This window comes from Elaeis guineensis, chromosome 2 (genome assembly GCF_000442705.2).
Source record: "Elaeis guineensis isolate ETL-2024a chromosome 2, EG11, whole genome shotgun sequence".
Classification (NCBI taxonomy): domain Eukaryota; kingdom Viridiplantae; phylum Streptophyta; class Magnoliopsida; order Arecales; family Arecaceae; genus Elaeis; species Elaeis guineensis.
The window spans coordinates 42,936,539-42,957,710 of record NC_025994.2 but is presented as its reverse complement, the minus strand read 5'-3'; the positions used below and the strand labels follow the sequence as shown (position 1 = coordinate 42,957,710).

Below are 21,172 nucleotides of genomic sequence, written 5' to 3'. Positions count from 1 at the left end.
AAGCCAGAAAAGCACTGGGAGGGTCGGCCTTTCACGAACTTCAGCTGGGGGTATTTTATACCCAACAAAGATGATGACACATATTTTTAAAGAGTTGAGAATTTGAGACATGTGTCATTAATGATTAATTCTTAAATTGCTCTTGGTCATAAAATCATCATGGGGATGGTGATTGATCTAGATAGACTAGTGTGCAGATCACTTCCTTCAAGCAGATGAGTCTCGAGTCTACAGTATAGTGACACTGGAGCGAGAGTGCAAGTGGTTGTTAGAGAACAACTAGCACTGCACGTGACCAACACGAGAAGTCACATGGATGTCTACTCACTCGTTAGTGACTTTCTCGATGCTGCAGTTGTATGACTGGTTCTTTGACCTACGGTGCTACAGCTACTCATATTGAGGCTGCTGGAGTTTGACTACACATAAATATTGACTCAATGAGTTCTTATAGTGAATGTTGGTAATAGTTGGTCCACTGTAGAAGTAGGGTATACATTTAAATAGAATCTATCTATCTTAGCAGAAGGAAGTAGTCCTATGGAATTTAAGAAGCTGAGTCTTTAAGTCTATGGCCATAGTAGTGTGATTAATGAAAAAGAGTTTCCATGAGAATCATATATAGACTTGAGCTGATTGAATCTATCATATGACCGATGATGAGGTTTGGTGATTCATCCATGACTTGCCATCTGATCGGGACTCATGATAGAGGGACTGTATCATATATTAACTGCACCTAGAGATTCATCACTTTTTATTCTACTGGATTGCCACTACATACTGCTAGGTGTCACTGGTGGATTATGAGATCCATGAGCATCATCTTGATGATCAATGATCCTTGATGGGTAGAGTTGGAATGGTTCCAATCTATTGATAGGAGTTTTAATGATATTGTGATAGAGATCACAAGATATATCACTACGAGATAAAATAAAACCTATGAGATCACACATAAAGAGGCTTTTGACTGATCAGATGGTTGAATTACGATTATGAATCATGATAGGATTTGATTATCAATTTGATTGATGATTAATCCAATACAAAAGATGTAATTAAGTAACTTGCTAAAAAGTTATTGAGTTATAGGAGGATTAATAAGCAATTGGATTGCTAATTGGCTTAATTTGATTGAGCTATGGGGCTTGCATCAAATCTAATTGAATTAGATTCAATTTAACTTGACATGGATTTGATTTGACCAAACATAATTGGGCTATGAAATAACTAAATTTTATGGGAGAATAATTTTTTATTGAATTAGGATTTGAGTTTGACTTAATTTCTAATTAGACTAGGATCTAAATGTAGAATCACGCAGCAATTTCGTGCATGCATTTCAAAATTTTTAATAGAAGAATATTAGATTAAACTATTTAATATATAAATACATGCATAAGATCTGATCTTAAAACTCCTACAAATAGATTTATAACATGAATTTATATGCATAAAAATTTAAATTTAATATTATAAGTATTTGAACAAGAATAGCAATTAGTGATAGATCTAATCCACCACTTCTAGGATTCCAAACATAATACCTAAGCATGGGTAGTTGATCTTCATAATTAAAAATATCGATCTAGAAGTTCTCTCTAGTCGCTCATAGTCGCACAAGCGTCTGGCCTCTACGGATGGTCCACATGAAGTCCTCGGACCGAGCAGCTCTCTGTGGGAGTGCTAGCTCACGAAGTCGACTTCTGATGATAGATCTGATTTGATCTCTTCCTTCGATCACTTCAGACCTTTTCGATGTTGAAGATGGATTAGAAGAAATTTTGGATGGTGGAGAAAAATCTGATAAAGACACTCTTCTCTTTTATTTTTCTCTCACTCAAAATTCTAGAACAGTTCGAGGTCGCTCACCCGAGAGGAGATCGGTCTCCTCTTTTGTTCATGCCAAAGAAGAAGGAAACCCACCCAAACCTCATGCCCCAAAGAAGTATTTTTGACTCTCTTTTTCTTTGATATCTCATAGTGAAAAGCTCTCTTAGTTTGGTGACAAAATTATGACCTTTTTATAGTTATCGCACAAACCAGATAAAGGATAAGGGCTGGAGTTTATTATAATTCAAACCATTTTGAATTTTAATTTGACTCTAACATTTTCTCACCCTTATCTGACTTAAAGAGAGACTTACCAAAGAAAATTAGATGTGAAAAACTATCAGAAGGACTTCCTTTTCTCACACAAAATGAGCCCCTTCAAAAATAGCCAACATGTGGAAGGATATGGATAAGAATTTAAGTTGAAATTCAAACTATTTTGAATTCAAATCAAAATCAACCAATTCCTATTCTTAATGGGCAACAAAAGAAGGGTATTTTTTTTATTTTTTCATACATAAACTAATTTTATGTGGTGAGAAAAAGTGTGAGACAATTTGCGTGGCGCAAGGGAGAGAGTCCCACTCATTTGAGACTCTAGGATTTAACCAATAGGATTTCTTTCAAATCCAATCCAATTAGATTCAAATAAAATATGATGAATTTAATCTAATAAAGCTCCTATAATTTCAATTAAATCTAATCAAATTAATAAATTAATTAAGCTATAGATCCGATCAAATCAGGATCATTTCTTCCTTACTAATTAGGTCATCTCATAACTTAATCAGACTTGATCTGATTGAATCCAATTCAATCAAACTTGATCAAAACTTTAATGCTCAATCAAATTGAGTTAATTAATGATCTAATTACTAATTAATCTTCCATTAATGATAGAGTCTAAGTCTAGTGGGACTCTTCTCTAAAGTCCCTGTCCAGTGGGACTCTTCAGATTAATTATGTGATCGGAGAAGAACTTCTAATATGTGTGATCCCATAGGTTCGAACCTAAGCCAGTAGCACAGAAACTGATTTCTGTACCAACAGAGTAACCATCTAGCAATCATGTCCGACATCCAGATAGGCCGAATGTGTGCAAAGCAATACTCAAAAACCTATTTGGATATAGTTACCATATAATTCATCTCTTTGACCCTTGATGCTAGGATGACTTAGAGTTTAAGCTATCAACTCTTAATAGTATATCCATTATGTATCTCTACCTAATAAATCCTATGACTCCTCACAAAGATTGCCTTGGCCAAGGTCTTATTAAATTGAAACACAAAGCATTCTCTCCAATCTCTTGGAGTGGTCAATTCCATCTTGACTCATGCACCGACTTCACAAGTACTGACTATGCCCAAAAATTTTTCGATCCTGAATTAGAAATTCAGGTAGTCCAACACCAAAGTACAGTGTGTTGCTTGCAAGTCACCATAGTGATCTTAGGTCAGAGGGATAGTTATACCCATATCCCTTCAGAGTGACTCTTGACAGCAGAGTGCTTCGGAGTTGGTCACGTTCAATGAAATGTACTCCTATTTTCACCTGTATGCCATACCAGTGTCTCCATACTCCTTTGTTAAGAAGACGATCAACAATATATGGCACATAATGACCTACACTTGATATGTCTATCATCCTAGTAATAACATATCATTTGGTCATGAATTCATTTAAAGACTAAACGATAAATCTTCCTTTATCGATTTAAAATAGTCCTAAAGATTTTCAACATAACATAGGCATTCGATATAGAAGATGTATAAGCTTATGATAAAAACTAGAAAATAAATATTTTATTAATTAATTTATATATAATTATTTCAAATAGCACAACCATCAACAGACTGATGATTGACTTTGGTACATATTTTCCAACAACTCCCACTTGTACTAAAGCCAATCGATACAGTATCGTATACCCATCTTCATTTTTTGTTCTTCAAACTTCTTTACCACAAGGGCTTTAATTAATAGGTCGACCAAATTCTCCTTTCCATCGATCTTCGAAAGGTCAATGTCATCTCGATCCATGATTTTTCAAACCAGGTGGTAGTGACACAGAATGTGCTTGGTCCACTGATGTGACTTCGATTCTTTCGCTTGAGCAATGGCACTAGTGCTGTCACAATACAACAAGATAGGGCCATTAGGGGGGGTGCCACTCTAAGCTCGTTGATAAATTTTCATAACAACACAGCTTCTTTCGCAGCATCGGATGACATGATATATTCTGTCTTGCAAGTTGAGTCAGTCATAGTGCGCTGCTTAGAACTCTTCCAACAAATTGCTCTACCGTTCAGGGTATAAATATATCCTGACACACTCTTACTGTCATCATGATCCGACTGAAAATTAGAGTCTGTAAATCCCATAAGTTTTAAATCAAATTCTCCATAGATAAGTCACTGATCCTTAGTATTTCTCAAATACTTAAGGATAGTCTTTACGACCTTCTAGTGGTTCTCACCTAGATCAAATTGGTATCTACTCACTACCCCTAATGGGTATGCCATGTCCAGTCGCGTACATATCATGGTGTACATAATAGATCCCACTGTCAAAGCATATAGAATTCTACTCATACATTCTCTCTCTTGTGGAGTTGTTGGATAATTACTCTTTGAGAGAGAAATTTTTTGGCCAATTGGAAGATAGCCTTTCTTGAAATTCTCCATGCTGAACCTTTTCAGCACAGTATCAATGTATGTCGACTGGGATAATTCAAGCAATCTTTTAGATCTATCTTTGTAGATCTTCATCTCAAGGATGAAGGATGCTTCTCTCAAGTCTTTCATGGAGAACTGAGATGACAACCAAACTTTTATTTCTTGTAATGCAGGGATGTCACTTCTGATTAAGAGAATATCATCCACATACAAAATAAGAAATACTATTATTGAGTTATTAACCTACTTGTATATGCAGGGTTCCTCTCCATTCTTAATGAAGCCATACATTCTGATCACTTTATCAAAACACATGTTCCAACTCTGAGATGCCCACTTAAGTCCATAAATGGACCTCTAAAGCTTGCACACCTTTGGCTCATCTGTGGATATAAAACTTTTAGGTTGTATCATATACACCTCTTCTTCCAGCTCTCCATTTAGGAAGACTGTTTTCACATCTATTTGCCAGATTTCATAGTCCAGATGTGCTGCTATCATAAGCATGATCTGAATGGACTTGAGCATTGCCAAAGGAGAAAATATCTTGTCATAGCTAATACCATAATGCTAACGGTAACCTTTGGCAACCAGACAGACTTTATAGGTCTCCACCCTCCCGTCTACACCCCTCTTCTTTTTGAAGACCCACTTACACCTTATGAACTTTATCCCTTTAGGTGTGTCAACCAATATCCATATATTGTTGACTATCATGGACATCATTTCGGATTTCATGGCTTCCAGCCACTTATCGGAGTCAGACCTCTGCATCGCATCCATATAGGTGAGCAGATCCTCATTGTTCTCATCGAGTTCAACTGGATCACCATCCCAGACTAAGAAACTATAGTATCTATCTGGTTGATGTGGTACTCTACCGAATCTTCTTAAAGATATTTCTACAACAGGTTTCGGATTTTATCTAATCAAGTCCAACTCAATGGGTTTACTAGATTTTGTCAGTTCTTTTACTGATCAAACTTCATCAAGTTCAATCTTTGAGGCATTAGTTCCTTCTCCAAAGAACTCTTTTTCTAAAAAGACTGTCCTATTATTGACGAACACCTTCTGTTCGTCAGCAAGATAGAAGTAATACCCCTCTATCTCTTTTGGGTACTCTACAAATAGGCACTTGTCAGATCTAGATCCAAGCTTATTAGTTTTTAGACATTTGACATAAGCCGGACATCTCCAAATCCTAAGGTGAGAAAGTGCTGGCTTACGTTCTGTCTACATCTCATATGATATTTTATTTACAGACTTACTCAAAATTTTATTTAAAATATAACAAGCTGACTCGAGTGTATATCCCCAAAAAGAGATCAACAGACTTACAAAGTCCATCATGGATCGAACCATGTCTAACAGGATTCGATTCCTCTTTTCTGATACACCATTATGCTGTGGTGTTTCACGAGGGGTTTATTGCGAGAGAATTTTATTCTCTTCTAAGTATGTCAGAAACTTACTGGAGAGATATTCTCCTCCTTGATCAGATTGAAGAATTTTAATACTCTTTTTAATTTATTTTTTTACTTTATTATGAAATCATTTGAACATGTCAAATGATAGTGACTTATGCGTCATTAAGTAGACATGTGCATATCTCGATACGTCATCTATAAAAGTAATAAAATAATAATATCCACCTCTGGCACTGGTGTTCATCGATCCACATACATCAGTATGTATGAGACTTAGAACTTTACTAACTCGCTCACCTTTTCCATTAAAAGGTGACTTGGTTATTTTTCTAGGAAGATAGGACTCATAAGTTAGAAGTGATTCACAATCACTGACTTCGAGAATTCTCTCTTGTGTCAATCTATTTATTTTGTTCTTGTTAATATGACCTAACCTATAGTGCTAAAGATAGATATCGAAGACATCACTAATTCTAAGATATTTGCTAGATGAATACATTACACTAACAGGTTATGACAATATGTAAATATCATTGTTCAACTATCTATTCATCACATTAACACCATTCATAATGATATTAAAATTATATTTTTTATTGAAATTTTATAATCGTTCATGATCAAGAGGCCTACAGAAATAATGTTCAATAAAAAAGAAAGACAAAAGTGACATTCACTAAGAATAATTATATTCGATTTGAATACAAGCTTAATAATTTTTAATGCTAGAACTAGAACTGATTTTCTATCTCCAATATTGAGAAATTTTTTATCTTCTTCAAATCTCCTACTGACCTGCAGACCCTACAATGAATTGTAAATATTAAAAGAGCTTTCGATATCTAATACTCAGATAGTAGAATCACTAATTGAAAAATTACAAGGTGTTATCATATAATTATCTTGTGCAATAATAACTTACTTCTTTCTCATCCTATTTGGATCTAAGGAGGTAATGTACTGAGGATAATTCCTCTTCTAATGCCCCTTCTTCTTGCAATAGAAGTATTCCATCTGACTCTGATTGGACTTGAGTTTCTTGGTCTAATTGGGTTTGGGTGCCCCAGCACTTTGCACCATTTTCTTGTTCTTCTTATTCTTCTTCTCTTTCTTAAAGGATTGATGTCCAGAAAAAGACCCTTCCACTACATTCACTGACTCCTTTTGGAGCTGGTGATCCTTCTCAAAGTTTTGCAGCAATCTCAGCAAACTGCGATAATTGACCGCAGGCTTTGTCATTCGAAAATAAGTAAGGAAAGGGAGGTAGGAATTGGGTAGAGAGTTCAGAATGGCATCTTTCTCCAACTGCTCATGCAAGGGAAAGCCAAGCTTACTTAAATGCTTAATCATTTTGATCATGCATAGTACATGATCGGTGACTAATGCTCCTTCCCTCATTCGAGCATTGAAGATGGCATAACTAGTCTTGTTTCTCTCAACATCGTCGGATGTGCCAAAAGATTCATTCAATATTTGTAACATGTCTTGCGGCTGAGCATTCTTGAAATGATGGCTGAACTCATCATTCATTGCCACCAGCTTAATGCAACAAATCATAGTTCGATCATTGAGCCACTTTTAATAAGTGTCTCTGATCGTGCTACGCGCATTCGGAGCTGACTCCTTGGGTGCCAAATCTGTCAATACATATAAGATTTATTTGTACTCTAGGATTATTTTGAACTTTCGATACCAGCTATCAAAATTTGATCTCATCAATTTATCACTATCTAATAGTGATCGGAGCGACAAGGTGGTAGCCATAACTACAATAGAAAAATCAAAACCTAATTAGTATATGAATTGATTAAGCCTAAAGATATGATTTTTAGTCTAAAGGTTCTCTTACTATTTTATTCGAATTGATAGTCTCTACCTTCAATTTGAGGAATTACACTAATTTCTTAGTGGGTACTAGAATCCACATGGACTACACATGGGCCCGAATATGGCTCGACCAACCCTTGTGCATCCATAGGTAGGTTCTTAATCAATTGCTTCACCAAACAACTTTTAGCATTCAATTTTGCCCCAAACACCTCTTCAGCAGGCATGTGGTGCCTCCATTGAAAGTTCTGGTTAGGTCCAACAATTAACATGTCAAAATTTAGTACATCTAACAAATGAGTAATCTGACTCGAGTGTGGCTCGGCCAACCTGACCATCATCAGAAAGACACAACTAAATCCACATATTATGAATGATAATTCAGACAGCCAGATGAGCACCAAGCGTGTGGTGCCTCCAATGATCATCTAAACTGTTGGAATCATTATCATCCAACTTAATGGGAGACTATGATCTAGTTATTACCATAACTATTTTATTTTAGAGACCTAATAATTTTAGAAGATTTAATTGGTTGAATTGAGAGATGAGAAGAAACTTGACCAGTTAATCTTAATTCTCTGACTGACTTCACCAAGTCAGATTAAAGAAGATTAGGCATAAGCTGGTCTAGTCAACCAGTCATGAATCCTCCCATTGACTTCACCAAGTCATAAAGAGAACTTAAGACAAGTTGAACTAGGGACACCTAAATCAATCATACTGATTTTTTAGTTATCATGGATCAACCCCAATCATTAAGTGATCTAATCAAAATATGATTCATCATGTTGGCCAAGTAAGTGAGATCGATGGGAGGGATATGCCATTAACTCGATATAGATTCAATCTATGCGAATAGCTCCCAATTAATGACCATCAATTAAAGCTGTCATACTTACCTTAGACACCAACTGATTAGTTATTTTCAATTTGATCAACTTATAGACTTGGGTTCGACCATAGAGCCATGATCAAAGTCCATATTGGTCTAATCAAAGATGTGGACTTGACCAACTATAACTATTAAAATTGATCAAGAGAAGAAATTAATCCAATCAGAATTAACTTTTAATTAGATTTGATCAATACTAACATTGTCCATTATCAATGATTTCTAACCCTAGGTCTAATCAAGTTAAATGGACTTGACTCGAGCTAACCCATTAACACATGAATTATGAGATTAATGCTTTAGATCTTTGATTCTTAAATCTAGATCTCTTAATTCTCAATTAAATTTTGGGCTGACATGGGTTCAGATTCAGTGTTTGAAAATAATTTTGAATTTTATAAAATATTTTCACAATCAATTATCTAATGATCAAAATACTAATTTTAGATCTAATATATATTATTTTAAATCTAAAATAAAATTTTAAAATTTTTTTTATTATTCATCATCATAGAAAAGATCGCGTAGCACCCCTACATGCTATAGGAGATCCCATCGAATGGGCAAATGAGTTGTGATACCCTGATTTCTCCTATGATAGGATGGCTATGAGGATTTATCTAATCAGATTACTACATTACTCAGATGCTAAATTAATTATTTAGATCTAATCTAAATAATTAAAATTAGATTATATAAAGATCAGTACAAACTAGAACAACCTTTGCACTATAAGGGGTAAACCTTACAGCAGGATAACCTTATATCAGTTTGTGCGATCAGATCTATAATTAATTTTAGATCTAAATATCATATATCAGATCTAATCTAAATTAAATAATAAATCTAAATGCATATAATATTAAATTATATGCAAGAATAAATTCATGTTATAAGCAACCTGGCTCTGATACCACTATAGGATCATATAGGGGTTTCATGCATGCATTTCAAAATTTTTAGCAAAAAAATATTAGATTAAATTATTTAATTTATAAATATATATATAAGATCTAATCTTAAAACTCTTACAAATAGATTTATAATATAAATTTATATGTATAAAAATCTGAATCTAATATTACAAGCATTTGAACAAGAACAGTAATTAGTGATAGATCTAATCCACCACTTCTAGGATTCCAAACCCAATACTTGAGCATGGGTAGTTGATCTCCATAATTAAAAATATGGATCTGAAAGTTTTTTTTCATCACTCGTAGCCGCACAAACATCCGACCTCTACGGATGGTTCATACGAAATTCTCAGACCGATCAGCCCTCCAAGGGAGTGCTAGCTCGCACAGTCAGTTTTTGATGGTAGATCTGATTTGATCTCTTCCTTCAATTGTCTCAAACCTTTCTGATGTTGAAGATGGATCAAAAGGGATACTGGATGGTGAAGAAAAATCTAATGAAGACTCTCTTCTTTTTTGTTTTTCTCTCACTCAAAATCCTAGAATAGTTCTAGGTCGCTCACCCGAGAGGAGATCGGTCTCCTCTTTTGTTCATGCCAAAGAAGAAGGAAACCCATCCAAACCTCACACCCCAAAGAAGTATTTTTGACCCTCTTTCTCTCTGATATCTCATAGTGAAAAGCACTCTTAGTTTGGCACACAAAACTATGGTCTTTTTATGGTTGTCGCATAAACCAGATAAGATAGGACAAGGGCTGGAGTTTGTTGCAATTCAAACCATTTTAAATTTCAATTTGACTTCAACTTTTTCTCACCCTTATCTGACTTAAAGAGGGATGTACCAAAGAATATTACATATGAAAAGCCATCAGAAAGATTTCTTTTTCTCATATACAACGAGCCCCTTCAAAAATAGCCAACGTGTGGAAGGATATGGATAAGATTTTAAGTTAAAATTCAAACCATTTTGAATTCAAATCAAAATCAACCAATTTATATCCTTAATAGGTGAAAAAAGAAGGATAATTTTTTGATTTTATCATGGACAAACTAATTTTGTGTGGTGAGAAAAGGTGTGAGACAATTTGGATGGCTCAAGGGAGAGAGTCCCACTCATGTGGGACTCTAGGGTTTAACCAATTGGATTTCTTTCAAATCCAATCCAATTAGACCCAAATAAAATATGATGAACCTAATATAATTAGACTTTTATAATCTTAGTTAAATTTAATTAAATTAATAAATTAATTGAGCCATAGATCAGATCAAATCAGGATCATTTCTTCCTTATCGATTAGGTCATCTCATAACCTAATCAGACTTGACCTGATTGAATCCAATTCAATCAAACTTGATCCAGACTTTAATGCTTAATAAAATTGAGCTAATTAGTGATCTAATCACTAATTAATTCTCCATTAATGATAGAGTCTAAGTCTAGTTGGACTCTTCTCTAGAGTCCCCATCCAGTGGGACTCTTCAGCAGAGTCCCCATCCACTGAGACTTTTCAGATTAGCCATATGATTGGAAAAGAACTTCTAATGTGTGTGACCCTATAGGATCAAATCTAAGTCGGTAGTACAGAATTTAATTTTTATATCAATCGAAATAACCATCTAGCAATAGTGCTCGACATCTGGATAGGCCAAATGTACACAAAGCAACACTCAAAAACTTATTTGGATATAGTTACCATATAATTCATCCCTTTGACCCTTGATGCTAGGATGACTTAGAGTTTAAACTATTAACTTTTAATAGTACATTCATTATGTGTCTCAACCTAATAAATCCTGTGACTCCTTATAAGGATTGCCCTGGCCAAGGTCTTACTAAATTGAAACATAAAGTATTCTTTCCAATCTCTTGGAGTGGTCAATTCCATCTTGACTCACGCACTGACTTCACAAGTTCTTGACTATGCTTAAAAATTTTTCGATTTTGAATTAAAAATTTAAGTAGTCCGGTACCAAAGCACAGTGAGTTATTTATAAGTCACCGTGGTGATCTCAGGTCGGAGAGACACTTATACCTATATCCCTTCAGAGTGACTCTTAACAGTAGAGTGTTCCAGAGTTAGTCACGTTCAGTAAAATATACTCTTATATTTTATCTGTATATCATACCAGCATCTCCACGCTCTTTGATTAAGAGGACGATCAATGATATATGGCACACAACGATCTACACTTGATATGTCTATCATCCTTACAATAGCATATCATTTGATCGTGAATTCATTTAAGGACTAAATGATAAATCTTCTTTTATCGATTTAAAATAATCCTAAGTACTTTTATCATAACACAGATGTTCGATATAGAAGATGTATAAGATTATGATAAAAATTATCAAATAAATATTTTATTAATTAATTCATATACAATTACATCAAATAGCACAACCGTCAACAAGTTGATGATTGACTTTGGAACATATTTCTCAACACTAAATAAGAGTGTTTGAGTTTTTATTTGGACTAAAAATTCTTCTCTTCATGGGTGTACTAAATCCTAATAAGATTGCGATTAAATTGAGTTTGACTCAATAAGAGAGAGTCCAAAAGGATTAGGACTCTTTCTCTAATTAGGTGACATCTAATCTAAACAGTTTGACCTCTAAATCAAATTTGAATTTCTATATATTTGAGTCTAATCAATTTCTAATATGATTAAAATTGGTTAAAGTTTAAATTGGTTTAAATCAGTCACCTAAAGAGGAGTCCCATGAGATTGAAACTCTTCCTTTCATGTGCCAACCAAGTCCCATGCCAATCAATTTTTGGATGCCTCATCCTACTTTTTATGTGAGGTTTTGTGTGTGAAAAGAGTTCATGCCATCCCCTAACTTCGTGAGATATGAGGGTGCAAAAGAGAGTTATGGGCGGCATCAAAAAAAGCAAGAGTCCTAAGAGCTTTGGACTCTTATCTTCCTACCTAAACTCTATCCCTTCACCTATTTAAACATGGGATCCTTATGGGGTGTTAGATGGGCTGATGATGATCAATTTTTGGATGCCAAAACTAGAGGAATGTGCATGGAAAATTCAAGGAGGAAAGGGTGCGGCATGAAGGTCATGGGCGTGAGAAAAGATAGGTGATATCCTTTCTTTCTTACCAACAACCAAAGGTTGGTTGTTGGAGCCTCTTCTCTCTCTCTTTTGTCCTGATTTGGACATGAGTTTTCCTCTCTTCTTTTTTCAAGAGTTGGATAAAAATTTCTACATCTTTAGCATAGAAATTTGGTGCATGATTTATAGGAAGAAAAGAGAAGAAAGGATTCTTCTCATGATCTCTAGCATAGAGATCATCATCCTCCTATAATCTTCTTCTTCTCTAAGAGTGTCTTGAGAGAAAAAAAAAAATTCAACCATCAAGATGCGATCTCTGTAAGGGAGCTAGTACTTCAGTGAGATCAAAAAACTTCTAATCAGATCAAAGTCTCATGTAGATATCCATAGAGGCCCGACACTTATGCGGCTTCAAGGGACCTTCAAAAAATATCCATGATCATTAGTTCACAGTGTGGTTCGACTCATGCCAAGGTATGAAAATTGAATCTTCTTTATTTATTTTTTTCTATTTGATTTCTATACTTAAATCCTATCTCACATATATAGATCCTGTTTATGATTTTAAGATTTAATCTTATGTATGCTTCGATTAAACTAGGTTTAATCTAAATTTTTAAAATTTTCACTGCATACTTTTTTTAAAATTTTTTTGCATGTATGAAATCATGAAATTCTAATAGTGGTATCAAAGACACGTCATATGCATGAGATTAGGATTTAGATCTGAAATTTGTTGAGAAAAATTTCAGATCTAAAAATTTTTGATATCGTTCTGACATAAGGTTGTCCTGACATAACTTGTTATGCTGAATGGTTGTCCTAAAATGATGTTAAAATTTTTAATTAAATAAAATTTTAGATCTAATTTTTTAGTATATATGTGATATATGTTTTATTGTTTAGATCTGAAAAGAGTTTCGAGATCTATTTTGATTCATATATATGATATATGAAAGCATATTTTGGGCTAAAATTTATTTCTATGATCTGAACTTATTCATGTATATGATATATGTTTGTATGTATAAGCTAAAAATTATTTCGAGATCTAAACTTACTTTTCATGCAAAGAATTTAGATCTGAAAATTTTGATTTAAGATCTGAAATTAGTGTTTGTTAGTGAAGGATTGGTCATGGGTAGATCAAATTAAGTCATATAATTAGATTATATCTAAAATTTTTGATTTGAACATAATGGGTCTAAATCAATTTAGCTATTGATCAAACCGAATCAAGTGTTGATTAGGCTTAGATCAATAGAATTTAAGATCATACAATTATTGTTGATCGAATCGATTGATACCCATATGTAGAATTGATTAACCTAAAGACCTAATTTGGCTCTATGGCTCGAATCTGATTCACCTAGGCTAACCTATTCGGATCAATTAACCAATTGGTGTCTAAGGCAAGTAATTGAAAGATGGTTATTTAATTAATTTTGTTCACTAACTTGATCAATTTATTGGTGTCTAAAAAAAGTAATGGGGGAACCCTCACCAATCTCCACTTATCGGGCCAATTTGGAAGATTGAGTCTTAAATATGGTTGCTTGATGGTTTGGTTTAGCCCATGCCAATTAGATCAATCATATGATGATTAATTAGACAAGATCTAAACTCAAATCTCTCTATAAATATTAAGTCCAATGGTCTTCCACCATTGTAGATATGCGGGCGTGCTACTGGCATTGATTGTTCTCGACTGGTCATAGTGGTTCAGTTGTATCGGAAACATGCAACCACTCTATTAGTAAAGAGTTACTCCAGGATAAAGATGGGGTCGGATCCAATAACTCTTAGGTAAGGGATCCAATGACAGCTTTGCATCTACTTATGAACGGTGGGTCTGACCTAACTAAGAAGTGTGGGCAATAACTGTTAGGTGAGCCCATATGAATTAGAGACCAAGAAGCTGTAACATGCTTAGAGAAGCATCTGGATACGTTATCCATGCATCAATGTTCGTGTTATTAATAGCTGTTAGGTGAGGTACATGACATCGATGGGACTGCAGCACCCATTAAAAATTCAGTTATCGCGTTAGGATTTTCTTTTCTTCATTTGGAGAGTGTGGGAGATCTGATAAAATAGTGGAAGTCATTTTGCATCTAAAAGTCTCTAGAGTAAATTATAAAAAAAGTATAAACATCCAATTAGAATCTTTGCTCTCTACTATTTATTGTGTCCGCTTCCAATCCTCTGGCTTAAATCTTAAATATTAATTGTTTAACCAAAATCAATGACATAGACTGGCTCACAAACCTAAGAATCATTCTTAAATTAAGCAATATTCTCTACTAGATTATTCTAATGTTAAGATAGGTGCTATATGTTGAAGTTCATATTAGACGAACTCCAATATATGCATGAGCACATGCTCACTGTCAACAACACATTGATTCATCTACAAGTATTGTGAGGTGATCAGAGTCGTACAGCATATGAGATGTATGATGGATAGTCAGTCTATGATCATTATTTGATAATGATCAAATACATCAAGGAGCTTAAAAGGCTCGACATGACCATGCACAAGGAATTGCTTGTGGATTTGATCCTGTGATCTCTGTTTAGTTTATATGGATAGTTTATGGTAAACTATCATATGAATAACCATCTTGGCATTTATCTGAATTGATCAAAGTATTGGTAACTAAAAAATTTTGAAAGAGTTCAGAGGTACATACCTGGAGAGTCGAAAGAAACAATGACATGCCTTGAGCAAGCATGTTGAAATTGCTCAATACTATCCTTATGATTTTTTCTTCTTTCAGTTGAGTTATAGACTCTAGTGATTTATATATAGTCTATAGAAAGATAATATTAAGAAATATATCTCAAAAGCCAATCGTCAACCTATTGACGGTTGAGCAAACTTATATTGTAATTGATTTGTTAATAAATAAAATATATTTTTAATATTTTCATCACAAGTTTTCATCTTCTAATGAACTTCGTTGTTGTGATGAAGACCTTAGGACTATTTAGGTTCGATAAAGAGAGAATTTATCGATTAGTCCTTAAAACTGTTCATGATCAAATGATGGGCTGTTAATAAGGACGACAGCTTCTATCGAGCATAGATCGCTGTAGGCCATATGGGTTGGTTATCCTCTTAACCAAGGAGTGTGGAGACACTGGTATGGTATATAGGTGAGATGTAAGGGTACATCATCATTGAATGTGACTAAATCCAGAGTATTCTGCTGTCGAGAATGTCTCTGATGTGATGTAGGCATAAGTGTCCTTTAGACCTGAGATCGCCTCAGTGACTTGCAAGCAACTCACTGTGCTTTGGTACTGGACTAACTGAATTTTTAATTCAGTGATAGAAGGTTTCTGGGCACAGTCAAGTACCTATGAAGTCAGAGTGTGATCAAGATGGGATTGACCACTCAAAGAGTTGGAGAAGAATGAGTCACTGTATTTCAATTTAGCAAAACCTTGACCAAGATAATCCATCAGATAAATTTGATATTTTGAAATATAATGTGGACAACCTTATCAGAGTTAACAGTTGAACTCTGAGGTATCCTATGAGCATTTTCATCAAGGGGATGAATTATATGGAAATAATATCCGTATGGGTTATAAGAATATTGTTCTACACATTCGACCTGTCTGGTCGTCGGGTACCATTGCTAGATGGTCACTTTGATTGGTACAAAAATTTATTTCTATGCTATCGGTTTAGGTTTAGACCTATGAGGTTACACACATTAGAGTTCACGATCTGATCGGATGGTTGATCAACAATTAAGAATCATTCTAGGGTTAAATGATCAATACGATTGATATTTAACCTAGTACAAGTGTTGCAGGAGGATCGATTAGCAATTCGATTACTAATTGGCTTAATTTGATTAAGCCAAAGGACTGAGATTAAGTCTAATTAAATATTATTTAATTAAATTTAGTTTGAGCTTGATTGGATTAAGTATAATTAGTTTATTGGATAAGCCAAGTACAAGAAAAAACTAGTCCTAGTTCAATTAGGACTTGGGTCAACCTAATTTTTAATTCGATTAAAAAATTAAATCAGATTTAAATCTAATTTAATCTGATTAAATTAGTATTTTAATTAGGTTAAGATCTATTTTAATTATGTTGATTTGGTTTTGGTTTGATTTGATTTGAGAAACCAAATATGAACAAGTCATAGATTGAATCCTAGTAAGACTAGGATTCCACCTTGCGCCACCTTAGCCCCCCACACCCACTCTTTCTTATCCCATGCCCACTCTCTCTTATTTTGTACGATAAAACCCTCTCTCCCAGGTCTTCACTCACATCCAAAACTTTTCTCTCTTTCTCTCTTATATGGAATGTGGTTGTGGATCAAGTCAAAGTAGGAATTAGTTTGGATTTCAAATTCTATGAGATAGAATTTTAGAAAACCAAAACTCTTTCCTTATGGCACTGATTTTACCCCAATTTTTTTTAAAATTTTTGTGGCTTTTATGGCACTTGATAGGTGCCCTTTGCTGTTGGTCCACACACAAAAAGAAGGAGGGGGCACCCAAGAGTTGGGCACCCCTTATCTTGCCATGTTTGGATAAACCTTGACTAGGTATTTGACCTAGATAAGGACTCTATCATATCTCTCTATATGAAATAAATTTCTTCATAATTTTTTTGTAAAAAATAGATCAAAGAGAGATTTTGAGGCATCCAAAACTCAAAGAGAAAAAAGGTTGGGTCATGGAGATATAATAGACACAAGATAGGATGTCTATAGAGAGCAAAGAGAAGAAGAAGAGGGTCTTCTTCTAGGGTTGTTGTGTTCATCTCTTCCCTTCCTCCATCTTGAGTTTTCTAAGAGTATCTCAGATCTAAAACTCCTCCTCCTACTTTTCATCTTTGAAGGAGTCCAAGTCAAGAAGAAAGAGGCACCTGATTAACCATCGAAGCAGGATCAGCGCAGTACTAGCATACTGTGCTGATTTCTTGGAGCAGGACTTTTGATTGAGATTCGTGGGCTTGTGTGGATGATTCCTAGAGACCGGATGTGTGTATGGCTCACAACATCATCCTCAATCCCAGATCAACAAGGTTAGAATGTCTAACTTGCAAGGTAATTGATCTGATCTATTATTTATTACATACATTAGATGTAGCATAAAAACATGTTGATATGATCAACATGTAGTTCATTCTCTATATGTTTTAATTTTTGATTTAATATTATATAATAATCATGTAATAAGATCTTAGATCTAGAGATTTTCTAATTTTATAAAATAAATTTTGATTTATTTTAGTCTTTCGCTGCATGATCTTGAAAAAGTTTCAAGATCTAACCCTGAAACCCTAGATCTGGTTCCTTCAATTGGTATCAGAGCCTAGATTGTTTATTACATGATTATTTATACATACTTAGATTATTTCTTAGATTAGATCTAATTTATAATCTGATTGTTAAATCTAAAATTAAAATTTTTAGATCAATCACGAACTGTAGGTTGTCCTGCTGTAAGGTTTACCCCTTACAGTGCAAAGGTTGTCCTAGTTCGTGTAGATCTATATTTAATCATAAATTTATTAGATATGATCTAAATTAAATTTATGATTTATTAGATTTAAAAAGTATTTAAATCTAAAATAAAATCTCTTTGTTAATAATTTTCATGCAAAGAACCATCATATATTTGTTTGAAAAATTTATGCAGTTTAAAGTTAAAATTATTTCAATTACATGAACCTATTTAAATTAGATCTAAAATAGTTTCATGCTTATTTCACTTATATTTTGATTATGAATCAAATAAGCAACTTGATTGGTAAGAACCATGTTGTAAAAATATTTTACAAATATGAAAATTATTTTTGAAAAGTTGAACCCTAACCCTCAGCCCAAAACTTAATTGAGAATTAAGAAGTTGTTTGATTAGGTTCTAGGATTGTGAATTGAAGAACCTAAGACACAAACCATAACACATTGGGTTAATAGGTTAGTGTTAGGTCCATTAATTGGGTTAGACCTAAGGATAGATTAAAGATGGACTTAATTAAAGAATTGACTAAATCTAATTAATTATTGTCTTAGATTAGGTCAAAGATTCTCTAGATCAATTACAATAGTTGTAGTTGGTCAAGTCCATGTCTTTAACGAGAACCAAATGGACTTGATTCTTGGCTAAGTGGTCTAGCACAAATTGTTAGATTGATCTAATCGAAACTAATTAAACCAGTTGGTGTCTAAGGTAAACCAGACTAGTGGTTTTTAATTAGCAGCCCGCTTACCTAACCATTTCTGATGGTGTCTAAGGCAAGCTTTGGCAGACCCTCCCACCGATCGAACTTACCTGGCCTCTTGATGAAATTATGTTTTGATCGGATCACTTGACTACTCGAGCTAACCCATGTCAGCTAGGTAAATAGTGTGACTGATTTAAGTGCTCCTAGACTAGCCCTTTTAATGGTCTCCCTTAAGCTGACTTGGTGAAGCCAGTGGAGGATCACGATAAGCTGGTTCATTTGACCTCATCCTTTAAATCAATTAAATTTTCTAAAATTATTAGGTCCTTAAAATAAAATAGTTATGGTGATAACTAGATCATAGCCTCCCATTAAGTGAATAATAATGGATCCATCAGTTAGATAATCATTGGAGCCTTAAAGGTCTGGTGCTTATCGGCTGATGGAATTATCATTCATAATATGATTTTTTGACTGCATCTTTTTAAATGGTGGTTAGGTTAGCCAACCAAAGTTGGGCCTAATCATTCATTGGCTAGATGGGCCAAGTATGGCAATGTTAATGGTTGGACCTAACCAGACCTTTTCAGTGGAGGCCAAAGCCTACTGATTAGGGATTGGGGCAAAATTAAAATTACTAGCAATTATTTAGAGAAACAGTTAGTTATGAACCTATCCTTAGATGTACATGGGTTAGCCAACCAAAGTTGGGCTTGTGTGCAGTCTAAGTGGATTATAGTACCCACTAAAAAATTAGGGTAATTCCTCGAATTGAAGGTAGAGGCTACCAATTCAAATAAAATAGTGGGAGAAATATTTTGATGAAAGTCCAAATCTTGAGGTTTAATGAATCAATTACTAATTAGGTTATGGTTTTCTTTCATGCAGATATGGCCACTTTTCTATTGCTTCGATCATTGTTAGACAATGAAAATTTGGTGGGACCCAACTTCGATAGCTGGTACCGAAAGTTGAAGATAGTCCTAGAGCATGAACGGATCCTATATGTGATAATGGATCCTGCACCTGAGGAGCCAGCTGCCAATGCACATGGAACAGTTAGAGACACTTATCAGAAGTGGCTCAGTGATCGAACCACGGTGCGCTGCATCATGCTGGCTGCCATGGGCAACGAGTTCAGTCGTAGATTTGAGACGGCTCAGCCAAAGGACATGCTTCAAGTGTTAGAGGATGCCTTTGGCACACCCGATGATATGGAGAGGCACAAGACTAGTTGTGCCATCTTCAATGCCAAAATGCGGGATGGTGCCTCCATCACTGATCATGTATTGTACATGATTGAGCTGATGGAGAATTTAAGCAAGCTCGACTTTTCCTTGTATGAGCAGCTTGAGAAAGATGCAATATTGAATTCGTTGCCCAAGTCTTATCTTCCATTCCTCACTCATTATAGAATGACAAAGCCTGAAGTAAACTACTACAGGTTATTGGGATTGCTTCAGAACTTTGAGAAGGATCACCAACTCCATAAGGAGTCAATGAACTTAGTGGGAGGTTCATTTTCTGGTTCTCGACTCTTTAAGAAAGGAAAGAAGAACAAGAAGAAGAAAGTGAAGAAGGTGCAAGTTCAAGCTGGGACATCAGTGCAGGGCCAGACTAGAAAGATCAAGCCTGATAAGAGTCAAGTTGAATGCTTCTTTTGCAAGAAGCGGGGGCACTGGAAGAGGAACTGTCCTCAATATATTGCCTCCCTGGATCCGAACAGGCAGAGAAAGTAGCAAGCTGTTGCTGGAAAAGGTATTTATATGATAACTTCTTGCAATTTCTCTATTTGTGATATAACTGACTGGGTATTGGATATCGATAGCCCTTACCATATTTGCAATTCATTGCATGGGTTGCAGGTCAGTAGGAGATTCGAGCAAGATGAGAGGTTCCTGAATGTTGGAGACGGAAGATCAGTTCCAGTTCTAGCATTAGGAATCTTGAAACTTGTATTTGAGTCCCATACCATTGTTCTTAATGATTGTCATTTCTATCCCAGTTTTTTTTTAGATGTTATTTCTGTAGGCCTTCTGATAAAAAATGATTATAAAACTTTAATAAAGAAATAAGTTTGTAATATCATTATGAATGATGTTACTATTTTTTGTGGATATTTGAACAATGGTGTGTATATGTTATCAGAACCTATTAACGTAGTCTATTCTACTGGCAAGCACCCTAGATTAGATAGTGTGTCAGATATCTACTTATGACACTGTAGGCTAGGTCATATAAACAAGAATACAATAAACAGGTTGACTCAAGAGAAAATCCTCGAAGTCAGTGATTGTGAATCACTTTCAATCTGTGA

General features: G+C 34.6%; 1 protein-coding gene across 1 annotated transcript; it reads left to right on the top strand.

The window, feature by feature from the left end:
• Window positions 1-19,756: 19,756 nt before the first annotated feature.
• On the top strand, window positions 19,757-20,876 carry LOC140855432 (uncharacterized). The gene is made up of 2 exons (XM_073251316.1): window positions 19,757-20,613; window positions 20,721-20,876. The coding sequence occupies exon 1, from the start codon at window positions 19,869-19,871 to the stop codon at window positions 20,592-20,594; it is 726 nt and encodes a 241-aa protein (XP_073107417.1). The 5' UTR covers window positions 19,757-19,868; the 3' UTR covers window positions 20,595-20,613; window positions 20,721-20,876.
• Window positions 20,877-21,172: the final 296 nt, after the last annotated feature.

Excerpts from the sequence above, each read along its gene's own strand:
- LOC140855432 (XM_073251316.1), top strand. The coding sequence starts at position 19,869 with ATGGATCCTGCACCTGAGGAGCCAGCTGCCAATGCACATGGAACAGTT.